This window comes from Colius striatus, chromosome 3 (genome assembly GCF_028858725.1).
Source record: "Colius striatus isolate bColStr4 chromosome 3, bColStr4.1.hap1, whole genome shotgun sequence".
In the NCBI taxonomy this organism is placed as follows: Eukaryota; Metazoa; Chordata; class Aves; order Coliiformes; family Coliidae; genus Colius; species Colius striatus.
This window is the reverse complement of record NC_084761.1, coordinates 37614497-37640058: the sequence shown is the minus strand read 5'-3', so window position 1 is coordinate 37640058 and position 25562 is coordinate 37614497. Positions and strand designations below refer to the sequence as shown.

The 25562-nt window shown below is 50.9% G+C and overlaps 2 protein-coding genes across 2 annotated transcripts; both read left to right on the top strand.

The window, feature by feature from the left end:
* Positions 1–2241: 2241 nt before the first annotated feature.
* LOC104564164 (dentin matrix acidic phosphoprotein 1) lies at positions 2242–8656 on the top strand. The gene is made up of 7 exons (XM_061993184.1): positions 2242–2281; positions 2847–2962; positions 5008–5248; positions 6303–6376; positions 6462–6509; positions 6945–7199; positions 7351–8656. Exons 1-7 carry the CDS (start codon positions 2242–2244, stop codon positions 8614–8616), a joined length of 2040 nt encoding a protein of 679 aa, XP_061849168.1. The 3' UTR covers positions 8617–8656.
* Positions 8657–18780: 10124 nt separating this feature from the next.
* IBSP (integrin binding sialoprotein) lies at positions 18781–24333 on the top strand. Its single transcript, XM_061993703.1, has 7 exons — positions 18781–18826; positions 20100–20164; positions 20245–20295; positions 20423–20494; positions 20672–20728; positions 23181–23282; positions 23565–24333. The coding sequence occupies exons 2-7, from the start codon at positions 20111–20113 to the stop codon at positions 24144–24146; spliced, it is 918 nt and encodes a 305-aa protein (XP_061849687.1). The 5' UTR covers positions 18781–18826; positions 20100–20110; the 3' UTR covers positions 24147–24333.
* The last annotated feature ends 1229 nt before the right edge of the window (positions 24334–25562 follow it).

Here is a 25562-nt window from a genome sequence, read left to right as displayed (position 1 = left end):
TCATTGCTGTATTTTATTTCCTGAGGGCACTGATATTGTGGTGCTTTGCTGGTGTCTGGCACAGATCTCTGCAATTCCAGTTGGAATGGGGGTGAGCACAGGGAGATGACTAGAGAGGGCTTTTTATGTTAAGGCTCTGTTACTGTTCTGTCTCCAGCTTGTGACTGACAAATATGTATTGCTCCTACTTGTCAGGGGACTGACTTCTGAGCAGAGGATTATTGTAGAGGATATTGAATTCTGAATTACATTTTAGGAGCTGTTTACCCATTGCTGTAGCTGTGACTACTGCTGTCTGTGCTGAGCTATTGACAGCTCAGCCATACTGGGACTGCCCAGTGCCCACACCAGTAGCATTGATACAGATTCCCCATGCAGGGTAGAGACAGGCATCTGACAGAATCACAGGATGGTCAGGGTTGGAAGGGAACCTCTAGAGATCATCCAGTCCAATTCCCCTGCTCCATCAGGTTGCACAAGAAAAGATCCAGGTGGGTTTAGAAAACCTCCAGAGGAGATGACTCCACAACCTCTCGGGGCTGCTGTAGTACCTGTATGCAGGGAGATGTGTTAGATCTGGCAGTGGCCAGGCAGAAGCTAGACACTTGGTCCACAACTGGTGAAATCATGGCCTCAAATTAGTGAATTCAGCCAAACTGGCTGATGTATATGGATTTATAGGACCTGAGAATCTGATCACATGCATCAGGTAGAGATGCACAAGCCACGATTTCCAGCTGCAATGGGCACAATATGAATACCAACTAACGCTCCATACATTTTGCTCCAGTAATGGGTAGAAGTACAAACTATAGAATAGTGCAGAACAGACACAGAACCTGTGAGCCTTCACCCAAACAGACTATAAGGTGATGTGCTGGTTTTACAGCTCCCATGCCCAGTGGAGGTGGTGATGAGGAGAGGTGGCACTGTGAAGGGACCAGATTTGTTCTGTCCCCAAAAAAGCAAGAGACTGAACATCCTTCATTTGTACTTCCCACCTGCTGCAGGCACATGGGAAAGGGCTTTTTCATGAGGTGGTTGAGAGTGCCCAAAATGAGCAACTGGCCATAGGAGCATACCCAATTATTCACATGTAGCCCTTTTGGCTCCCATCAAAGAAATGGATCTGACAGCTGTTAGGCAGGCCCATCTTGCATCTGGAAAAAATAACCACATGGTTACTCCGTAGCTGAGCTGTTTTTAATTTTGAGAGTTAATGGCTTCTCTGGGCAGAGAGACCGGCCCCTGGGGCTGGGTCCTTGCTGTCCAGGTGCTCTGCCTGCAGCCTCCACAAGGAGAGACAAGGGTGGCCATGCAGATCTGGATATGACATATGCCTCTGCATGGCATTTTCCTGCGAGGGAAAAACATTTGCAGAGTGCCTAGAGCCCACTGCTTAGATGAGGGTGATATAAAAATGCTAGAAATAAAAGTGAAGGGACTGGCATGGGAAGTAGGAGGAGAGTGTTTTGGGGAACTTGCCACAGCTGTGTGTTGGGAAACAGCACAGTACATCTCGCTGATATGATGAGATCAGCCTGTTGTTGCCTTCCTCTGGCAGTGTCGCAGAGATGTCAGTCTGCAGTGCCTTGCAGCCTGAAACAGATCCCTGAGACAGGGCAATATACTGGTGCCTTAAAAATGCTTGTTTTTCTCTATCTGTAAAGGGAACCCCATGATAGTGGGGCAGATTAATGATCCTACCCCCTGTGCTGTTGGGGGCCAAAAGAAGATGGTTGTTGGTCCTGTGGGGGAGTCCAGTGTTAGAGGGCTCTATCTGTCTGTAATCTGGGGCTCCAGGACTCAGGTTGCTATCATGGGTTTGATTTTTTTTTCTCCATTGAGGAGAAACAGCAAATTTTAAAGGCTTAGCATAAACCAAACTTGTGCACGCCTCCATTCTGAAAAACACGTTGGTAGCTTCCATCTGCTGTATATTTCAGTGTTTGCACCTTTGAGGCTTGCTGCCAGGAGGAGCTGAAGTGCTGTCCTTCAAACACCTAAAATGTTATAATCAGCCACTGCAGTATGTGCCACATTAATGCTATGAAACACAGGCAATCTTTACACAGACTTTAGGGAAGAGGCATGATGTCTTTGCTCAGATCCATTGCATGGGCAGAGAAGCCAAAGCCAGGCTGCTTCTCGCCATTGCACCTACAGCCACCAGCTGTGGTCTGTCTTCCTGCAAAGCAGGTAGCAAGCTGGGAACCTGATTGGCTTGCAAGGCTGAGCTGGATGGCTTGCAAGCCTAAGCATCCTTCTTTAGAGGAGCAATGTGAGAATGAGCCCTTTGGGATTGGGCATTGGGTAATTCCTGGTGCTAATGTAACGTGTGTGGGGGAAACAAATATTTAGGAGGCAAGGTTTTACTAACTGAAAATACAACATTGCCTTGTACCACCTGTCACTAGCAGATGATGGGCAAAGGGATTTGAATTTGGATCTGAGCGTAAGGCTGGAGCTGGTGTTGAGTGTTTGGGAAAGGGCCAAGGATGTGTGCCTCAAGTCCTGCTCTCATCCTGGTGTCTCCTGCTCCAGTTGGTTCGTTGATCCTTTCCCTTTTGATGCTACTGTCAAAACCCATAGGTGTAATTGGAGAGAAGTGCACCAGCAACATAAATACTATGAAACTACTTTGGACTGAAAAAAAAGTGGGAACAGTGTTTTTTGGAACAATATCAATTTCTTGAGCTTTGGTGTTGAGATGTCTCAATTGGTGGAGCAGAGCAGCCTTTACATGCCTCCACCATCAACTTGGTCTCTCCAATGCCAACTTGTGTCTTGGTTTTGGCACCTCTAATCCTTCCTGCTGTCTCTGCTAACATCTTTTCTCTGTCCAGGTCAGGATGTGCTGGTGCTACAGGTGTTTCAAAGCCACTGGAGGGAAGTGACCTCGGGGCAGGTGGCTGCTGGGGCAGCGAGTGACCCGTGTTATAAAAAATCCAGGCACAAACAGGTCAGTGTTTATCCCCCTCCCACCCAGCAGCACTTGAATGTGAGGCAGCACCAGCTCTTTGAGGGCTGAGTTAAATGCATGTTTGACATAAAAAACCCACAACAACAAAACACGGTAATTGTTGGAGGTGCCTAAAAAAGGTTGGTGATGTGAACTCATATCTGGCTGGGGATAGGAGTTTAATTTTGTTACAGGTCATCAGGAAAGTACATCCCACAGTATCTGTGGCAGGGGTCAGGTGGGGAAGAATAAGGAAAACATCTGCTGAAGGTGTGCACATGCGTAAGAGCAAATGGCTTGACAATGCCCATCTCAAAGGCAAGAGGCTGTGGGGAGAGCAGCAGGGCTGGGGTGGCACTGGAGCACCCTCCCTCCACTGGGGGCAAAATGAAGGAGAAAAAAGATTCTTGTTGCACCTGGCACCTGTGTGGTCCTTGTACGGCCCTCACAGGGCAGGTATGCATGGTCCCCTGTCTGGTAGTGATGGGGGAAAAGTCAGGGGATTTGGAGAGTGAAAATAAACTGGCATCTACAACAGCACACTGACACATCTCATTTCACAAGATACTCTATTGGGCCGTTGTGGTGTCAGAGCACAGGGGATGCTTTCTGGATGCTGGTGTCTGTGTGTGACACATGCTAGTAGAATCCAGAAAATTCACAGTTTACAGAGCCTCATCTCAGTTCTGATCTACTTGTTTCCTTAAGTCACTTATTTTGTACTACTAGCATCTCCTGTGAATCCGTGTGAGCCTGCAGCACTCATCACGGCCTCTGGCCTGTGCCTGCACCTCTGGGAATTTGGGTGCCTGCACCAAGGGGCCATTGTAGGTGACTCTGGTTTGCCATGAGGGTAGGTCGTTTGCCTCTGACAGTGAGCCCTGTTTCATAGGCGTCCCCTGTCATGGTGGTTCCCCAGAGCAGATCTCTGCTGTCTGAAGACCTCTTTCCTCTACCCAGGGCAGCAGAAACACATCCTCCCACTCAGGGAGGACATTCAAACTGTCCTTGCAGACCATCAATGCTGTCATTTACACTTCTCCTCGGCAAAACACCCATAGGCACCCTCCTCCTGGCTCCTTTGCCCCATGGCTGTGCCCACCATCCGTGGCTTAGCTGTGGGGAGAACCCAGCTTGCAGAGCAGAGATGCTTTGCCTTCCTCAAAGCAAACTATTTGCACTTGCAATGTGTTTTTATTAGCAGAGGAGGAGATGTTGTGGTCACAGAGGGTTTAACAAGGGCCAAATACAGGCAAGGAAGTGGCCTTACCTCCTTCCTCTGTGCTGAGGCAAAGGCAAAAGCCAGGTGTGCAGCTAGGGCATGCTGATCCTGTCCTGGTGCGCGTGTGCTGTCAGCCACTGTGTGCACGTGGAGGTTTGCAAAGTCCCCCTCATGTTGTCTGTGAGGGAGATGGGGCCAACCACACTGCTTGGACCTGATCACCCATAACACAGCAAGAAGCCCTAGGGGTATATGTGGTACTGGTGTATGTGTCCATGTGTATGATTGTGGGTCCATGCCTGTGCACACCTGTGTCTGTACATGTGTGCACATGTTGCTGCCCATGTTTTCCAGAGTAACGGTTTCACCCCCTGGCTGGCAGCAGGAAGCAAACTGGTGGTGCTACACTTCCTCCAGACAGGGGTGGGATCCTCCCTGCAAGCCTCCATTTAGTGTTTACTTTCTCCCTTGCACAAGTGCAAGTGTGGGCATGGAAACAGGCACATCCTCTCCTTCTAGTATAGCATTTTGTGCTCCTGCCCTGAGGCACAGAGGAAGGCTGAGTCCATGGGAGAACAGCCTCACGTGTATGTCAGCATCCTGGCCCCTGGCACAGAGCTCCCAAGTGCACACACTGGGAGGACAGAGCCTGATGCTCGGTGTGGGCAATGCTGTAGTTGTTTGTGTGTGTGTGTGTGTGTGTGTGTTACAGCGGGAAGTGTGTGAACGGAATAAATTTAGCAGTCAAAACACAGGGCCAGTGCAGTCAGTCATTAACTGCCAGCCTGTCTCGTCATCCTTCAACCACAAGGAGCTTTTTTAGGGCCGGCGTCCCAGTGGAGGCCAGCGGAAGCGTGGGAGGCCAGTTCCCGGTGACACCTCCGCGCGTGGCAGCGCTGCCCGCCAGTGCCATTGGCTGCCCCTCGCCCAGGGCTGGTGCTGGCCAGCGGTTAAATGTCCGTACCACCACGCCAGGGCACACAGCCCAGGGTATCCCGAGACAGGCAGCCAGCTCATTGCATCCCCAACACCAGAGGAGACACCGGCTCACACCACACCTCAAGGTAAAGGGTTTGGTTTCTTTGGGTTGCTTTGACATTGCCTGGAATGAAAATGGCAATTTTTGGGAACAAGGGTTGTAGGGGTTGTAGATTTCCTTGAAAGTTTTGGAAAAAAGCAGGAGAGACTTGTAAGCTGGGATGGTGCTGTAGCTTCATGAGAGAAGAAATCAGGAAGGTGGATGCGTCTTTGCTCCAATGTATTTCAGGTTAGCATGCCTGTAGTGGTGAGGTACAGAGGTTCTTAATGGACTTGGAAAATGTGAGCAGAGCTGGAGGAAAGTCCCTGCTGCTTTACTTGCCTGCACAGACAGAGGTGCCCCTGGGGTGCCAGGTTGACTCAGCAGCCACTGGGGATGAAGCTTTCTGTGGGGTTATCTTACTGCAATGCTCTGCTTTGTGGCTCCAGGAGGTTTTACGGAGTTAGAATCACAGCTCTGCAACCCATGGACTCACAGGACGTCCCACCAGTGGTGCCAGCTCCCACCATGGCCACCGAGCTGGGATGAGTGGCAAGTGGCATAGAATCATAGGATGGTAGGGGTTGGAAGGGACCTTTAGAAATCAACCAGTCCAGTACCCCTGCAGAAGCAGATCCACCTAGATCAGGTCACACAGGAACGCATCCAGGTGGGCCTTGAGGACCTCCAGAGAAGGAGACCCCACAACCTCCCTGGGCAGCCTGTGCCAGTGCTCTGTCACTCTCACAGTAAAATAGTTTTTTCTTACGTTTAAATGGAACTTTCTGTGTTCCAGCTTCATCCCGTTACTCTGTCATTACCAGGGGGATTCCTGTTCTTTCCAGTTGCTCAGACAAAAAACTTGCAAGAACATGGTCAGGTGTTTCAAATCCCAAACTAAAAGAAGTTCCTTCCAGAGGTGGCTTGAGGACACCTTAGCTTGTTTGATGACACCAGGCTGAGCGCCACATGCTGAGAACCACAATCTGGGACAGCAAGGCTGTATCAGTTGGAAGGGCTTTGTGGTCATAATCTGCAGCCAGGGGCACATGCAAATACTTTTTTCTAGTGTTCAAGTACTTTGCTTCCTGTTGTTGCAGCCGCAGGAACCACAACCAACATGAGGGCTGCATTCCTGGTGCTGCTTCTCTGGACTGTAGCCTGCACTCACCCTGTAAGTAAGGACTGGACATGTCCTCAAACCCCATACACTGTCAGTTTCCCTTATCACTGAAAAAACGTCTCCTGGATGTTTTTAGGTGCCCGGACATGAACCAACCTACCCCCGCCACAGTGCCCAGCAGGAGGTAAGCTGGGGAGCAAATCAGAGAAGGGGAAGCAGCCATGGGTGGGCATCCTTGGGCCAGGCACCTGGGAAAAGAGCCTTCTAGCTTTGAGCTCTGCCTGCCTACCCAATCTTTTCAAGCTGAGTTGGGTTCACCTCATTTCCCCTTGCTCCTTGTGCACATTCCCAGTTCACCTGATGAGTTCTGCTGTATTGGTCCTGAAAAAGGAGTTTCTCTGCTCTGAACCATCATGATTTGGGCTTATCTGAGTCACCCTTTTGCTGGTAGCTACTTTTTGTATTCATCAGCAGAAACAGCTGAAGGACTGATGTGTGAGCAATGAAAAAGACTTGAGCACTTGCCTGTGTCAGGAGTGATATATTACCCCACAGCTGTAGCAGTAAACCTGCAGTAGTGTTCAATAAGCCAAAGTACCGTGTCATGTTTTGCCTTCAGGACACAGCAAGTGAAGATCACATCAACAAGCTGGGCAACCTCCTGGACGGTGGAGATGGCAGACATCCACCTGCCAGTGCAGAGACAGGGGACAATGCCCTTGCCCAGTACCTGGTGGGTGGGAATGCCGTGGGTGAAGAGCTGAGCCAACATGGTAGCCAAGACAAGGGAGGCAGAGTTGAGGACTCTCAGCACCTGAACTGGGTGGATCACGAGGACACAAGTGCCCGGGATAGGAACAGCATTGGTTTCCTGGTGAGTGAGTGAGTTTTGCTTTGCCAGGAATGTGTGCTTAGCCCCAAATCTGATGTCAGTCAGGATGATGCTTGGTCTGTGTGGTGGGCAGTGCTGATAGAGTCTGTGACCTGCAAGCCTTTGCATTTGTCTCCATTTGTCACCTCCACAGGAGGAGGATGCACGTGATGCTGACGATGGTGACAACAGAGAGCACCATGGCATTGGAGTCAATGGGCTTCCGCCCCATGTCAGCGGGCTCCTGGATGAGGAAGATGACAGTGGGGACGACACCTTCGATGAAAACGGACAAGATGAAGTGGCCGAAGGTCCTACTTATGTGGCTGGGGCTGATGGGGCAGGCGAACACGGCCAGGATGCTGGCCGTGGGGACACTGGGGCTGGCGGAGGGCACGGTGACAGCAGCAGCAGCAGCAGCAGTGAGAGCATAGGGGCGGACCATAGGAGGTACAGGAACTACCTCAGCAGCCGGTATGAGCGGACCTACAGGTGGGGAGGGGGCAGCAGCAGCAGCAGCCAGGAAGAGGAGAGCTATGACTTTGAGGACGAAGCCATGCAGGGCGATGACCCCTCTGTCTTTGATGGCCCAGGCAGCAGTTACAAGAGACAGCATGCTGGCCCTCATGCCCTGGAGAGCAGCTGGAGGACTAGCTCTCAGCGCTGGGAGGAGGGTGACAGCAGGTCCCCAGAGGTGGATGACACTGACTCGGAAGAAGACAGCCCATCCATGGAGGATGACAGTCAGTCAGAAGAGCCTGTTGACAGCCAGTCAGAGGTAAACAGTGCCAGCCACTCCAAGGAGGATGGGGATGGGGAGGACAGCCCCTCCAGGGAAGACGAGGACAGCGAGTCCAAGGAGGGCACTGCCAACCTGTCAGATGAAGAGCTGGGTGAGTCCCCAGAGGACGTCTCCCAGGAGGTAGTGAGCACATCAAACGAGCGCAGCAGCAGCCGGTCTCAGGAAGGCCAGGAGGAACAGGAGTCTGCTGAGGACAGGAGTGCACTGTCTGTGCCCAACAGAGAGTCTGGGGAAGATGATGATAGTCAGAGCCAGTCCACAGAGGACACTGTGGAGGAGTCAAAGGAGGATGAAAACGACTCTGAGCCTGATGGGGACGTGCCAAGCACATCAGCTGAGAGCCAGAGCACATCCCTGGAGGATGACGGCAGCCAAGAGGATAACACAGGTGAAGAGAGCAGGTCCACAGAAAGCAACAACAGCGAGTCTCAGGAGGAGGAGGATGATGGCAATGAGGACAGCCACTCCCAGGAGGATGCCACCCACGAGTCCAGCAGCCATGGGGATGACAGCTCACTGCAGAGCCTGGAGAGCAGGAGACGCAGAGGACGGCCAGGTGCCTACCGCAACAAGCCCAGTGCTGACTACGATGACAATGACTGTCAGGATGGGTACTGATGCTTGCCTTGTCAGTGCTGGGGGGAAATGGGGGGAGCGGGGAGGGAGCTAATTTATTTGCTATATAGCCTCATTGACTTCTTCCTGAGAAGATACTGTGGATAAAATGGAGGTGAGTTTGCCAAGGCTTGACCTGGACACACTACATGGCATGCAAGGTGGGAGATGATGACAGACATAGGGAAAATGCCAAACTGCAGCAAGAAAAGTCATTTCCCAAACAAAACCAGGGAAATTGAGAGCTGTGGGTGCCAGCAGGGTCATGCTGCCCACTTGCTGCAAGGGCACAGTGGCAGCTCAGCACTCCGGGAGCTGTGCCTGTGCATGCTGGGCAGACAGCTCTCTTTGCTCACCCCTGGTAATTACCTACCACTGCCCTAAAAGCATCTGGCTAGACTCCAGCAGGAGCTTTCTGTTAGCTCCACGTGCTGCACATATGGAGGAGATGCTACAGCTGGTGTGTGCACGTGGTGCGTGGGCTTAGCGACATGTGAAGTGCCATTTCTGGATGGGATGTATGTAATATTTTGTAAGAAATGTACAGAAAAATGTTATATTTTATTCTTTTTGCACTCATATTTCAAAGCTGAAATGTACCTTGATGATTTATTACTATTAAAACCATCAAACTCCACAGTGTTGTGCTTTGAAGTGTTGCTGGTTTTCCTTCCCTGGGGGAATCAGATGCTATGATTTCAGGTCAGACTGGACCGAGTGGGGAGCAAGAAAGGGCAGACTGTTTACACAGTGAGCTGCAGTATGCTGGGGCAAGGGAGACAGCAGAGACTGAAAGATGTTTCCAGGCACCCTCAGGGCCAGCCCTAGGTGACCCAGCAGTGGGGTGGAAAATTGTCTAACAACTCCCATGAGCTGTGCCTGGGACTTTACTATATTACAGAATCATAGAATCATTTTAGTTGGAAAAGACTTTCAACTTTGGTTGGAAAGTTTTGACTTTCAAGTCAAAAGACTTTCCAGTCACTAACCTGACACTGCCAAGTCCGTCACTAAACCATGTCCCTCAGCACCTCAGCTACACAGCTTTGCAATATCTTCAGGGATGGGGATTCCACCACCTCCCTGGTGGTGTCTAACAACCCTCTCAGTGAAAAAGTTCTTCCTAATCTCAAATCTAAACCACCCCTAGTGCAACTTGAAGCCATTTTCTCTTGTCCTGTCACTTGTTACTTGGGAGAAGTATGGCCATCATCTGCTACAATTCGAGCAAAGGCTTCCTGAGGTGGTTCGAAGAAAATGCCCCAGGGCATGGGGGTTCTCCTGACTACTGGCTCTGGGCACCCATAGTGGCCCCTGGCACTAAGTCCCCTGTGGCAGAAATGCAGGTGAGCAGGGGAAAGGGAGTTACTGTGGGCTGATACATAATGGATAAAGCCTCTTTTATTCAGTGTGCCTTGTATTCCTTTTTTTCTCCTACCAGCCAGCAAATAAACACCAGATGATTGATTTAAAATCCCACTCAGGCCTCTCTTGCTTGTTCACATGTGTATGACGCCATACAGCGTGGGTATCAATGCTGATGGAGGAAGCAGTGAGCTGTTGCATAGCTGCCCAGTTTTGCAGCATAGGGTTTGTGGCTCTGCCGGGGACAGTCTCTGAGGCATCAGCACGAGTGGATGCATGCCTTTCAGCTGCCTTGGCTCAGTGGGCTCATTGCTGGGCATTCATTTACCCAATTCAAGAACCAGTAACAAAATGAATTAGTGTTTTACTACTTACAGCAAAGCTGCACTTAATTTGTAGACTCTTTCTACTCGTACAAGAGCTGGGGGCTGAGCAGCTCCTGTTTTTAGTAGAAGTCGTGTCTTGATTTCCACCCCATGAAATCTTTTTCTACTGCTTTATGAGATCAACTCTGAAATGTGCGGCTTCCCCATGCTGCTGCCCTGGGAGCGATCCTCTCTCCTGACCCTGCCGCCTCCATCCCGCTGGTCCCCACTTCACAGAGAACACCTCAGCTGAGACTTGACTCTTAATTGTGATCCCCTTGTGTTAGCTGCCTGAGAAATTGAGATTGCTGTGATGATGATATGATGCTGGTGCACAGCCTCATCACTGGGGTGAAAGACAGCAAGCACAGGCTTGGCTGTAGCCCAGGGGTGCAAAAACGACTGGGTGCCAGCTGCCGCTTTGGGTTGAAATTGTAGTCACACTGTGTTTGCTGGCTCCACTGTACAGCAGTGTCGGACAGAGCACTGCTGTGAACTCTCCCTTGCCCACCAAGTGGTGCTGCTGTGCTTGCAGCCAGGACTTTTTGGATGCTGGCTCTGGCCTGGAGCCAGGTCACATTCCCTGGGCCAGCAGAGGTGGAGACAACTGGTGGGGATGGGGACTGGGAGGGTTTTTTCAGGTCCCTTCAGAAAAGTGAGGGGTGGTCTGCAGCTCTGCATTGAGCCCAGCTCATAAACGGGATGACCAAGGCGTTACAAGAGTGGGATGAAACAGGCTCTGTGAAACAGTTTTTGCAGTTTATGCATGACCCTCTGCCCATCCTCATGGCTCTGTGAGTGGTACTGGGATGAGCAGCAGTATGGCACAGCTGGGGAAGGGGACATTTGCCTTCATTCCCACCACTCTAAGGAGGCTGACAAGCTCTCATCCTCATTGTTTCATGTATGGAGAGAAAAACTGGGTTAATTTGGCTTTAGTTTAAGGGGAGGGGTGCATGCCTTGCACGTGGATCCCCTTCACGTGCCTTCCTGGGGATGTGCTGTAACCCTTTCACGTGCCTTGCCAGGGAAGTGCTGCGGTTACACGCACAACCCTGACTGCAATGCCAAAAACTTGCCTCCTGCTGTCTGGCTGCTCCCCAGAGGCAAGGGAGCCAGTGCCAGAGCTGACTGCCAGTCCTGCCAGGATGGCTTCCCACAGGACCGTCCTGCCATCAACAGGCATGACACTCAGCCCTGGGCTGGGGAAACCTCCTGCCTGGCTGTAGGGAGAGAGTCACTTGTGTTGGCCCTGTGCAGAGCCATGCCCAGCACATGGCTGTGAGGATGGGCAGGTTTTTGGGGGACATTGGTGGCACTGGATTTTCCTCATCAAATGCTGTCTGTGTGTGTGACAGTGAGGTCATCCCACTTGCCATGCAGAGGGGCTTGGTGGCAAGTGGCACTTCACAGAGTGAGATTTTGGGTGGCCAGAGATAGTGTAGGCAAAAGATGCTCACTTTGAGGATTTTAAGGCACTTTTAGCAGCAGCCCTTATGTCTGGCTTTTATGGCATGTGCCTGGGCATGGTGAGCATCCAAGGGGAGTGCTCATGCTCTGCTGTCAGGCGGGAAGGAGAAGTGGCTGGAGGCCACTTCTGGAGGTGTTCTGGCATCCTGTTTCAGGCTGACTGCAACATGAAATTGTAAGGGTCAGCTTACCCCTGGTGGTAGGGATTAAAAAAATGCCCACGTCAAGGTATGTGTTTTTCTTAGCCACTCACAATAGAGTCTTTTGTGCTTTGGGGGTGGCCTCTAGAACTAAACACAGTGATTTGCCCAGGAATCAGCACTGGGGTTTAAAGTAGATATTTTGGTCACATTTGGGTTTGTGAAAAGACAAATCTTCATCTTAAAAGAAAGGTTTCTCCATTTGGGGGGCAGTATTTTTGTCCTTTCCAAGAAGTAAAAAATCTATTTTTATTAAGTAGCCAGTGTGGCTGAAGTGGTGAGAGTCAGCAGCAGCACTGAGCCCCACTGCAGTAGCACCAGGTCCTGCTGCAGCAGCTGCTCTTGGGGCAGCCAAAGCATGCAAGTTGCATTTATTCAACCCCCTTATCTTTCTGGCTTTGATGGGAGAAACAGAGAGACCCTCATGACCTGAAGAGCACCTCTCCATTCATTAGTGGCTTTTTTTGGCAGCACATCCAAGCGCTCTGGGTGAGCTGAGCAGCCAGCTGCAGCCAGCTGCAGTGCTTCTCCTTAGCTCCCCTTTGCCTTCAGCAAAATGGGAATATCTCTGGATGAAACAATCTGGTAGGGTTGTCTCCTCTGTGCCCTTCTGTGATGGATTTTGTGATGGGAACTGATTTTGTGATGGGAACTGCTCATGGTGGGGTTCAGAGAGTTTGATTGTGTTTGTCTGCCCTTTTCAATGGCGAGGAATCACCTCTGCCACCAATCTGAACAAAAGAAATGTCAGCTGTTGGAAAAAAGCCTCTGGCCTCGTGAAACCCCAAAATACTACAGGCCTTTTGGATGCTCTGAGAACATTTTTCTTCCAGCTCCCTTTTATGCCATGTGCTTCAATGGCCAATAACTTTCCCCACCCTGGCTCAGCCGTGTCCTGGGAGTTTTATGGTCCCTTAGCACTGCCCCAAGAAGCTGGGCACCACAGGGTGGCAGGTGAAGTGCAAGTGTTGGCATCTACCTCTTTTGCACCCCTTGAACTCACTATGGAGACTCTAAAGCTGCGAAATGAGCAAGTAGTTCACAGGTCAGGTTTTTCTGTTTTCATACCCTGAAATATGGAGCTGCAAGGCGCTGGTGCTGTGGTTTAGCAGAAGGCATTAGGTTTCTGAAAATAGGAGCTGAATCTGCAGCTGGGGAGCAGAGGCAGCAACTGCCCTCTCATGTCTCAGACCTACAGAGCAAGAAGTAGATTTCATTGTAGCACAAAAAACTTTCAAAACCTTCTTTTTTTTTTTAAAAAAAAAAAAAAAAAAGGACACTTGAGTGTTAAGGTACTTACTGCAACAGATAGATACTTGTCTGTGTATATGTGGATACATATAGAAGTGTTGCGCAACTCCTGTGTGTACACAATAACAAATTAACAGTGCAAGTCCAGCAGTTCCCTGCTGACACAGGCAGCACTCTCTGCCTCTGTGGCAAGTGGCAGCTTCTCAAGGTGAAACATAGGGGTTTGTGAAGGTTTGAGCAGGGTGTGCAGTGGCAGGGAGGTCGGCAGCCGTCACCAGTGCCATGCAGGAGCAGCTTGCCTGCTCACCATCCAGATGTCTGACTGGCCAGGGACACTCCTCTGGCTTTGGCAGAGAGCTCAGCTCCTGAGCTGGTGTGCAGATTGTCAGTGGGTACCTCTGCAATGAACCTGGGCTCTCTGTGCACTCTCCTCGAAAAACCTGGGACACCTTCTGAGTTCATTTGGGATTTTTCCTCCTGTTTCTGTTGTGTAGCTATGTTTGAGGGCTCCCACATGTGGATGGAGGCAACAAACTAGTCATGGGACCAGTCCTGGTAACAGTCCAGCTGGTGTGCAGTTTCTTTCTCCTGAAAATAAAAAAAAAAAAAAAAAACCTGAAAAAAAGCCAAAAACTCAAAGGAAATAAGATATAAAGATATTGCTCAAACACATGAGTGCCTGGGTGGTGGCAAGTGCTGAGATTTGTGATAACACTGTGACCTAGCCTCAGTGCTGGGTTTCTGTTCCCTAGAATTCAAGCTGTCTCAAAGTGTTTGCATGACAGAGTTGCTCATGGCCCACACAAATAGAATCAATTTTCTTTAACTACTCTCCTGCGTCAGAGAAAAAGAAAAAAAACACATGAGAAGTTTAGTTACAGCAGGCCAATGTAGAAAGGTTGTCTACTGATAACTGAGGTTGATATGTGGTGCCTTTTAGGTGTTCTATCCTCTCACTTTTCCTCTGAAATCAACTTTTTCCAAAAAAAATAACAAGCCACATGCCCAGCTGATGTTGGTTTGCATTTGGGTTTGTGCCATGAAAGGTAAAGGGGATGAGAGAGGGACCACACTCTTATGCTGTTGCTGGTGAACCCTTTCCTTGCTCACCTCTTTGCTCCTCAGTTTGTGGCACACATACTCTTGTCCCTGACAGCATGTTGGGAGAGGGCAAGCTCTGCCTCCAGTGTCCCTCACACACATTTCAGAGGTGCATTGGCCACTGTGCTGCATGGCAGGGGTGTCCCTTTCCCTGGTTGCAGCATCACCTTGGCCTCTCCCCACAGTACTCAAAGTGTCCTTCTGGTTTTGTTTTCTTTACTTATTTTTGTCCCTGAGGTTTCCTTCCAGAATAGCTCCCGGGTGTGGAAATAGGATGGTGAGGCCCTGACCACAGCCTCGGCCCCGTGGTGGACCCAGGCAGGACAGGAGCACCCTGCTCTGCTCATTTACCAACCTGCAAAAATAATAATTAAATTTGGACACAGGAGCCATGTCAGCCTGTACCAGTGAGGGATACTCTGACCGTTAGGCCTGTGTGGGCTCAGGCAATTATGTGGCCTTTACTGGGCCATGCCAGGCACAAGCCCACCCAGCTACGGCACAGAGAGGTGCCAATGGCTGCTGCAGACCCTACCAGCGTCAGGTGATGGGGCCTGCAGTGGGGCCTGCGCACAGCAGGAACTGCCAGGGGGTTGGTTGTCATCTGCTGTTCCAGGGCAGTGCCGTGCTTGTGCAGGGCTTGGAGAGTGGGCTGCCTGCCTAAACCCCAGCTCACTCTCCAAGGCATGGAATGAGCAACATGGCAGCCTACTTAAAGACCTGATGGGTGCACAGAGGGAAAACCATGGTGTTTGCCCATTTGGGCTCCACGTCTGCCTTATCATCTCAACATGCTTCCAAAAAGTAGGTTTTCGCTGCTGTCCCCTGTTGTCACATCCACAGAATCACAGGATGGTGAGGGTTGGAAGGGGCTTCTAGAGATCATGCAGTCCAACCCCGCTGCTAAAACAGGTTCACCTAGATTAGGTCACATAGGAATGTGTCCAGGTGGGTTTTGAAAACCTCCAGAGAAGGAGACTCCACAACCTCTCTGGGCAGCCTGTGCCAGGGCTCCCTTATGCTCACAGGAAAGAAGTTTCTCATGTTCAAGTGGGAGTTCCTGTGCTCCAGCTTGTGCTTATTACCCCTGGTCCTTTCACTGGGCACTTGGGAAAAAAGACTCACTCCATCCAGAGTTGATAAGGTCCCCCCTTCATCTTCTCTAGGCTAAACAAGCCCAGATCTCACAGCCTTTCTCATGAGAGATATTCCAGTCCTGCCAGAGGCAGGCAAGTCATTGGGTGTTTTGTTTCAGCTGTTTATCTGCAAAAGTGAGATTATTTTCATGAAGCTGTCAAATCCGGCCACCACTTTTAATAACAGATACCAAATGCTGCTTTGAGGCAAATGGCTGACCTTTCTAAGCCCTGCTGCCTTGGAGAACCAGAGTTCTTACAAAAGCATTCAGAGACCAATACTCCAGCCCTGAGACATGATGATGTTTTTTATTATAACACTATTAATGATGATTATTATTATAATTGGAAAGATTTCGGATGTTTGACCAACCTTCCTGCTGGTCTTACTGCATGATGCTGTGAGGTTGCTCCCCAGGCAGGACCTGCTCCCTGGCCCAGGAGCTAAACATAAGTGCTCACGCATTTTAGCACATATAATTATCCCAGTGCTTTTTAGGGATCTTGGGTGAAATACGTGTTTTTATAGTTAGTTTTCTTTTTTAAGCATTCTGGAGCATCAGCCCTTTAATTATATTAAAAATCACCTCCTACCAGCACTCTCTGTTCCCCAGCTCTGATGAAATTCAGGCTCAAAGCTGAGCATGTGCTGGCTGCTCTCCCATGCAGGGCAGTCTGTGTTGGTGTGGGACAGCGGGAAACAGGGCAATCTCTGTCCTGTGTCCCCACACTGCCCCGCATCAGGGCAGCCCCTTCAGCCAGGTGCTGGGGCATACTGGCTCCCTCATGGTTGTAGTGTCTGTCTTTACCAGAGGCTGCTACGTTGACATTGGAAACTGCATGGCTGCTTTGGGATTTTGGGTGGTTTTTTTGATGTGTGGGTTTTCCTGGCCCGAGACACCAGCTGAAAGCCACAGCCAGCTCTAGTCATCCCTTGTAATTACCACTCCTCACAGTGACACAATGGACTTTGAAGCCCATAACTGTGCCCTTGAAGCCTGCAGTTTTCAAGGAGGGCATGTGGCCAGGGCAGTGGGACCCCTGGGGAGGCTGCAAGGGACCTCTCCCTTCCCAAAAGCATGAGATGCATGTGGCATTTCTGCAGCAGTTAGCAGCTCCCCAAAACATACCTGTTGATGTGATGAGAGAGAAGACAAAATAACAATAAAAAAATCATAGAATGGTCGGGATTAGAAGAGGCTTCTAGAAATCATCCAGTCCAACGCACTGCTAAAGCAAGTTCACCTCGATCAGGTCACGCAGTAATACTTTGATTTTGAAAACCTGCAGAGAAGGAGGTTCCACACCCTCCCTGGGCATCCTATGCCAGGGCTCCCTCACCTGAACATTCTCCTCACGTTCAAGTGGAACTTTTCATGCTTCAGCTTGTGCCCATTATCCCTTGTCCTGTCACTAGGTGCTGCAGAAAAAAAGACTTGCCCCATCCTCTTGACATCCGCCTTTTTTTTATTTGTAAGTTTTGTTAAGGTTCCCCCCTCAGTCTTCTCCAGGCTAAACAACTCCAGATCTCACAGCCTTTCCTTGTAAGAGATGTTCCAGGCACCTCATCATCTTGGTGGCCCTGCACTGGACTCTCTCCAGAAGTTCTCTGTCCCTCTTGAGCTGAGGAGCCCAGAACTGGACACAGTACTCCAGATGAGGCCTCACCAGGGCAGAATAGAGAGGGAGCAGAACCTCCCTTGAACTGCTGGCCACACTCTTCTTGATACCTCCCCAGATGTCATTGGCCTTCTTGGCCGCGAGGGCACATTGCTGGCTCATGGTTAGTTTCATATCAACCAGGACTCCCAGGTCTCTCACTGCAGAGCTGCTCTCCAGCAGGTCAATCCCCAGCCTGTACTGGTGCAAGGGGTTGTTCCTCCTCAGGTGCAGGACCCTGAACTTGTCCTTGTGAACCTCATGAGATTGCCTTTCTGGTCCTAATCTGGGAATTTAGCTAACCAGAAATCCATTGCTTCCCAGTCAAATTCAGAGTAAATCTGGGCTCCCATGGTTGTGGGTGAGGCTTTTGGCAAGCACAGCCCTCAGTTTTAAGAAGAAGCATGGGTGTTCAGGTCTTCCACTATAAAGTATATTTTTCCTGAATAATCGTAGTTTTATCACAGGCTGACCTGTGCATCATTGACCTGCTTAGAGGCATGCACTTTCCAGCCCTGCAGTTCCCTCTCAGCAGGATTGTAGGGCTGAAGGATTTGGGTGGGATTTGCAGTTTTGCTTCCCACTGTGGAAAGTGAAGCTTCCTTCAGCAAGGAGCTGCTGCTTGAGCTGTTGCAGCCAGGGCACATGCAGGAGCAGCACGGAGCCTCGGCTAAGGACTGCAAGAGAAATCTGGGAAAGAGGGAGCAGAGGTGCACTGGAGAGCTGGGCAGCTGAAATCCCAGAAGCAAATGATAAGTATGGGGAATGGAGAGATGTGTGCCGGGGGGGAAGGGGGGGGGGGGGAGGGGAGGCGGGGCGAGGGCGGCAGCTACAGCACTCTAAGTGTCCCCATCCCCTGCGCTCTGACCACTGCCTGTGTCCTGCCACCAAAGTCCCCACTGAACTTCAGGTGTCCATGACTGTGGGGTTTTGACATTTGTTTTGCCCCAGGCAGTTATTCTGCTGTGCTGTGGATATGTACAGAGTGGCCAGACTTCAGCTAGGGAATACCTGATTTTGGAGACCAATGGTTTTGAGGGACACAAGGAACAAAGCAGATGCACATTTCGTAGCATCACTGAGGGAGAAATGACTCTCAAAGGGGGAGTAGTGACACCTGTATTCGAATCTCTTTCTCTTTCTCTGCCCTTCCCAAGGCCCGTTTCATCTCTGCAGGCAGCCTGGAGAGAGGCTTGTTTGGCTTTAGGCTTTTTTTGTCTAATGGCTGTGCTCAAGTGACTGTGGAGCTGGGCCTTTGAGGTTGGTCTTTTTTATCTTCTCGAAAAAACGGTGACAGAATTTCCCAAAAAGGGAGGTGGACATCCCCTGAGAACAGATTTCCCAATATTTATTTTAATTCAAAGCAAGAGTGTTATTATACCCTCCATCCTCCCAGCCATTCCTCTGAGGCCAGACCCTCAATTAAGTGGCGTGGTGCAAACCTCCTCGGGTTTGGCAGCGGTGCGGGACACTATGTTTATGCACCAAATCTGCCGGCATTGAAGTTTGGGGGTTTTCTGGCACAGGCCAGTGGGCTGGCTTCACTCAGGACAGGGCGGTGACTGCCTTGGGGGGGGCAAAAATAGGCTTTATATCCTGGCAGGGCATTAGTGGGAGGAAATCTGTGCCAGCCGACTCCGCGGGTAGCCATCGCTGCTGAGGCAGGGTAAGCTTGCTGCTGCTTTTCCAGCTGGGCCATCTGCTCTTTGCAGGGGGATGGAGGGGTTCAGCATGCTGATGAGGCTGGATGCTGCTTGTAGCTCTTTCCTGGGTCTGTGGCTTCACAAAGTACTCAGGTGGAGGGTTTGAGCACACAGCACCTTGCTGCACGGCCAGGGAAGCTAGATTGTGGCCAGTTGCTTTCCAGTCTGAGTTAAATTGAAGATAGGGAAACTTCAAGTGCAGATAAATACAATAATACCTGCAGCCCCCCCGCCCACCCCAATCTCAGCACAGGGTGCAGTGGGAAGGGTCGGGTGTGCTCCTTGCTGGCGCTGGGATGGAGGAGAGCAGGGTGTTTTAGTGCTTAGAGGGTGAAGCCTAGACCTATCCAGAGCCAAGCCTCCTCTCCTGAATATTTGATGGGACAAAGGGTAAGAGACACAAGCTGGAATGCAGGAAGTTCCCCTGGAACACAAGGAGAAACTTGCTCCTCTGAGGTTGAGGGAGCCCTGGAACAGGCTGACCAGAGAGAGTGTAGAGTCTCTTCTCTGGAGGTTTCCAAACCCCTCCTAGATGAGTTCCTGTGTGACCTGGTGGAGGCAAACCTGTTTTAGCTGGCGGTTGGAGGTCTCTAGAGGTTCCTTCCAATCCCCATCATTCTGTGATTCCATGTGATTCTGTGAATCTGCCTATGGGGGGCAGTCCTTTCATTGGTGCCTTGACACTGCTGTTTTTGTCAATGGCAGGTTGTAGGAGCCAATTTTATTAATTTATTGGTTTGCTTATTTATTTTTCCTGTATGAGGTTAAACTCTCTGTGGTGTCTTTCCCGGGGCTCTGCTCCCTGGGCAGAGCCCAGGCAGGGTGTGGGGCACTGGGAGGGCAGCTACAGTGGCAGTGCTCCCACCAGCAGGTCCTGTCTCACCCCTGGCAGCAGCTGCTATTCCCCCCTCACTCACAGGCAGAGAGGAAGCAGGACTGAGCAGTCCTTCTCAGGGCAAGCAACGTGGCTGCTACTGGGTGAAACTCCTTCTTCTGGTATTTTGTGGCTTCTTGCAAAAACAAAATGTGTTCATGGAAATTGAAGGTGATATGTCACAAAAAAAAAAAAAGGACTAGGGTCTCTGGAGGGGTTGGGTGACCCCCTGGAAAGGTGGCTGGAGGTCAGCCTTTCTTCTCCCTGCTCACCCATGTGGAAGCAAACACCTGTACAATTTGGGGTAGTGACAGTGCTTTCTAGCTGAAAATCAAGCCCTAACTCTGTTTCTCTGTTCCTAGAGAAAGCAGCCATGAGGATTGCCCTGGTCTTCGCCTGCCTGGTGGGGATGACGTGTGCCTTCTCGGTGAGTGCCAGGCAGTGGGGGGACCCCTTGGGCTGGCCAGGGCTGCTGTGGGGCATGTGCCAACCCAGACTTTCCCCCAGGTCAAGAGCTGGCTTTGGCGAGCCAAGTCGGACGACTCAGAAGAAAACACGGTATGGTGTCTCCCCAGCCGACATGCCTGGCCTCACATGGCGCTGGCCTTGAGGATGAGGACATTTCAGTCACTCCTGTACCCAAGCCCCCAGATTGATGGGATTTATCCCTTTCTTCTCCCTACAGGTGTTCAAGAACAGGCATCCGTATTACCTGTACAGATATGTCTACGTGCATCCCCCACAGCAACAGTACCAGGTGGGTGCTTCAAAGGGGTTGCTGATGCTTCACCCCCACCAAATGTGGAGATGTCAGCCCAAATAAGGCATGGGGCATGGTCCACACCCCAGCTGTCACTGACTGACAGGGCTGGGCTGAGGCTGTCATTCTCGTGACACCAATGGAGACTCATCATTTGGTTTTGCCTCTCCTTAGGAGAGTGACTCATCAGAGGAAGAGGGGGATGGCTCGGAGGAGGAGGAGGAAGGGGGGGTGAGTACAGCACACCAGCAGCCTCCAAAACAAATATGGGAATTTGAGAACTTTCTTTGGTTTGGTAGTCTCTGCTCAGCAGCATTTGCGGCCGCTGACCACCCACAGCCTTGCACTCTGGATGCCACTGGATTTTCTACTTTGGGCTTTAGCTTTATTTAATTTTTTTCCCCTTTCTCTGCTTTTTTTTTTCCAAAGAGGTTGGTTTCTTGGTTTTGTTTGGTTGTTTTGGTTTGGTTTTTTTTTTTGAAGGGCGGAGGATGCACCAAGCAACCCTGAGACAAACTCTGGGTTTCCATTTTCAGTGCCTTGGAAATGAGAAGGACAGGCCAAAGAGCAGAAGCAGGGAGGCTCACCCACAAGGCAAAAAGCACTGTTAGCCACTCTTACCTTCCTCTTTCTGAGTGCTTTGCCCTCATAGTGCTGACAAAGTTGCTATGGAAAATACAGCCATGGTCTGCCTATGTCTACATGGAGAGACACAAAGCGATGCTGTATTGGGAATGCATGTCTGTACCAGCCCAGACAGTATGCTGCTCCTGGCTGATGGATCAATGTGAGCACCTCTGCATTTATGAGAATCATCCAGCTCTAAAATAAAATATAGGTCTATTGAGCCTCACCAGGCTGTAAATGCTCAAAAAAATCCAGTGGTTTCGGGCACATAGGTGCCTTGGGACAGGGATCTGGCATGCTTGGAAATTTGTGTCAGGTGTAATCAAATCTTCTTAAAAAAAAAGTTATTTAATTATTTTAATGCTAATTTCAGGGGTCTTTTTCCCAGGAGTCTAAGCTTGGGGACCTGGTCTTAAATCCCTGTTTTGGAAGTGTGCTTGGGGTTGGGGTGCAGCACGGGGTGGCCTCCGTCCCCCAGGCACCTCTGCCAGGCTGGCATCTCCCTGCAATTTGGCCCTTCCTGCCCGTTGCTCTCTCTTACTCACTAGTGCAAAAACTAGGGTTAATTTTGAGAGATGACTCAGCCAAAGAGGGAATTTCATGGCTGAGGAAGAAACTCAGTGATAGGCAGCAATGCAGCTGCTGTTGAGGGCTGCCACTTTAATTTTCAAGAGTGCTGTTCCTGGGCAGGGATGCTGTGTGCCTTCACTGACAGAGAGTAGTCACCAAGATCAGTTGTGATGAAAGGCCCCAAAGGCAGTTATAGGCATATAAAGAGCACCATTATACCAGCTGCTAGATGAAGGGGGCATCGCTTCCGTGCAATTTGGTAACTCTCCTAGTGGAGAGGAAAACATCCTGGATTTTCTCTGACATCAGAGGCATCAATATTTTTTTAAGTGTCTGAGTTGGCCCAAAATGTCAGAGTGAAGATCCATGGTGTCAGATGTAGGTACAAATATGACTTGGACCGGCCAGCTTTAGTAAAGACTGTAGGGACAAGTTAATGCAGCTGGCAAGCTACTTCCAGTTATCAGAAACAGGTGCTGCAAGTTAATCAACTGGGCCCTGGGTGATCACATTGCCAGAAGCAGCATATAAGGAAGCTAGCAAACAAAGGGTGGTTTTGAGTCAGCTGTGTTGGTTGTACTATGTTGCCTGTGTATTTCTCTGTATGTGCATTACCTAGCTTCTCTACATCTTTGGATGAATGTTGCTTGCACTGTTACAACAGAGTGCAAGTGTTAGGGATTGCCCAGGGTAAGGATGGCAGTGGCCCTGTGTCTCCCCACCATGGCTGGGTTCATTTGCCCATGGCAAGGTACTTCTCCTTCCAGTACAGGGACAGGGTGAGCTGCCCCATCAGTTTCATCACAATTGTTCCAGGCTGTGTTTGCATCTTGATTACTCATTGCCTGTTTCGGTAGCTAGATGTTTCCACCTTAGGTGGACTCAGCCAAGAGTGAAAAAATATAGGCCTCGGTCTCATATGACAGCGTTAGCCAGTTACGGACCAGGAAATCACAGATCCCCAGATTTCCCAGACATTTCAAAGCATTCTAAGATAAGCTTTATAGACAGCAAAGGCGTTCCTTCCTACACCTTCTGTTTGGCCATGCCCCCAGCTGAGAGGCCCTCTGGGCTGCATGGTCTCTGGGGCTGAACGGTGCTGATGGCTTGCTTACTGCTGGTGGGGTTCGGGCTCTGAGCTATGGCACTCTCACCAGCTTTCTGTGCTTGGTGTGTGATGTGTGCCCCCAGGCAGTGAACCTGTGGCTTGCATTTCTTTGCATATTGGAGACTTGGAGAGAACTTCAAAAGCAGCACTGTAGATGCTTTGTAAAGCAAAATGTGAAGCCAGAATGGGAACACCCATCTTCAGCCACCATCACTTATTTGCACAGCCCAGGCTGCTCTGCTGTAGCTTCTGGACTTCAGCCTGGGGTGAGACCTGTGGGAAGGCAGCTCTCAGCAGCACCCAGATGCCATGTGAGGATGCTACTGGGAGGGCTGCTCTCCTCTCCTGCTGCTGAGACATCCTCTCCCTCTCCTGCAGGAGAAATACCATGCTGGGACAAAGGCAGCAGGGCTCCCCACTGGAGCAGCTTCCCAGGACAGCCAGTGTGGGCTGGAAGGAGACAGCGCATTCCCCCAGCAGGTCTGGTTTGGGGGCCAGAGGGGAGCACCCATTGAGGGGAGTATGTTCCCTTTATGCACCCATGGGATGCCCTGCTTTGGGGTCTGCTGCATAAGATCCCCACAGCTGGGTTAAACTCTGGGTATTAACCCAGTATGAGGGTTGGGAGGGGCAGCCCAAAAAGGCAGCCTTGCCATCCAATGTGCAGGGGGAAGTGCACATGCCTACCCCAGAACACATGGCACCAAAAAGCTGCAACGTCCTGACACCCAACAACTTCTGTCCTATTTTTCCCTCTACCAGGGCAAGAGATGCCAGGAGCCCCTGAAGGGAAGCAGAAACAGAGCTGCTAGCAAGGGAGATGACTCTGAAAATGAGGATAGCAATGAGAATGAGCAGGAGGAGGAAGAGGAGGAGAAAGAAGAGGTAGCTGAGAATGAGAATGGTGTCAACGGCACAAGCACCAACACTACTGAGGGGGCAGATGGATCTCATAGCAATGGCACTGCAGTGGCTGAGGAAGGCACCGGGGTGGCCGAGGAGGAGGAGGAGGAAGAGGAGGAGGAAGAAGAAGAGGAAGAGGAGGAAGAGGAGGAAATTGAAGCTACCACTGCAGCCAGCACAACTGGTGAAGAGGGGCTGTCCCAGGCAACCACCACAGATGACGGGGGACCCATGGATGCCACCACGACAGGGGAGCAGTGGGAGTACGAGGTGACAGCCAGGGCCCACAGCCGGGGGGATGAGGGTACCACTGATGGCAGCTACACGGAGCAAGATGAGTACGCCCGTGGGGACAGCTACCGGGCCTACGAGGATGAGTACGGCTACTACAAGGGGCATGGCTATGACGTATACGGCCAGGATTACTACTACAGCCAGTGAGCCAGTGGGGGTGGCCCTGGTGCTGCCCCCTACTTCCCCATCCCACTCAGGACCATGCACCTGAAGGCTCATCCAGCCACCGCACACCAGAGGGGACACATGGCAGCTTGCAGTGCACACTAGCTCCCTCACAGGCTTTTATCCTTTGTATCTCAGAAGGAGAAACAAAATAAAGCAACTGAACTGAGCTCGTTGGTGAGGAGGGGTTTGCTGCCCAACTTGCTGGGGTCATCAGGGCAGCACAGTACTTGGTGGGCAGAGGAGCCATAGGTGCTCATGCTGCTCAGGGTTAAATCTCTTTATTCCCACTGAGATGCACACAAAAGGAGGGGAGGAATGGAAAGGATAACTAGGAAAGCCTCTGTAGAGTCCTCTCTGAAAAAGGAAAGAACAGGGTCACTGCCATGGGATTCCTGCCACATCTTATGTAAACTTGACAGGAATTTGCAATATGTGGATGACAATAACTTTACCACATCACCCACTCCTTGGTGGCATGCCTTCCATAGCCTGACCACACACCAGGCATTATTAGTAAAGGCAAAGACATAAATCTATCTTTCTGTGCATCACTAGCTGTAGATGCATGCCTCTGTAATGAGAGCTGTGCTTCTGCCTCTCTGTGCCAGGCACATGGGTCCCATCGCGGCCAGACACCTTGGATGTGTATTTCGGACACCAGCACTGTAGCCCAAAATGGTTCCTGTCTCTCACTGCCACACAGCCTCATCCCCAGGGCAAGGGAGGGCTGTCACAGTGACAGTACTGCATTCGTTAGCCTCCTGCGTCAGGGATGGGGATGCTTGGCTTCTGGTCCCAGGACCCTGGCCCACACCCCTCCCATGGCAGTGTGGCCCTGGCCAACTGGGGATCAGCACCAGGGATGAGGAAGGACCAAATCCCACTGGGTTCCAGGCAGGTGCCTCCATTTAGGAAAAGCGATGGACCTCATGTACAGGTTATGGCAGGTATCACGATGGTCTTGCACTGCTGGAAAGGAAACTTGTCTTCAGTTCCCAATATAGGTCCCACTGCAAAACCAGTTTCTGTTCTCACAGCAGTGAGCTGCTGGCTGCTGTACAAAGCCACCTCTATGTGCCAAAGCCAGGCTGCAGCTGCCTGCAGGATGAGTACCCCTGGGGCTAAATTCCTGCTGCAGCAATGGGGAGCCCTGCACATGCTCACAGCTGGTGGGAAGGACATGAGAGCCCCATCACTCACATCCCCAGGGAGTGCCCAAAGACGTCAGGGATGCAGCATTGACAAAGGGCTGTTGCACTGCTGGGGACTGGGTCCTGGTCCCACAGGGAGCCTGATCCTGTGTGCGTCAGCCCCATCAGGCACCCAGCCAAAGCTCTACCTCCCCGAGCCAAGCCACACTGACTAGCTGCTCCAGTACCCATGGGACAGCATCCC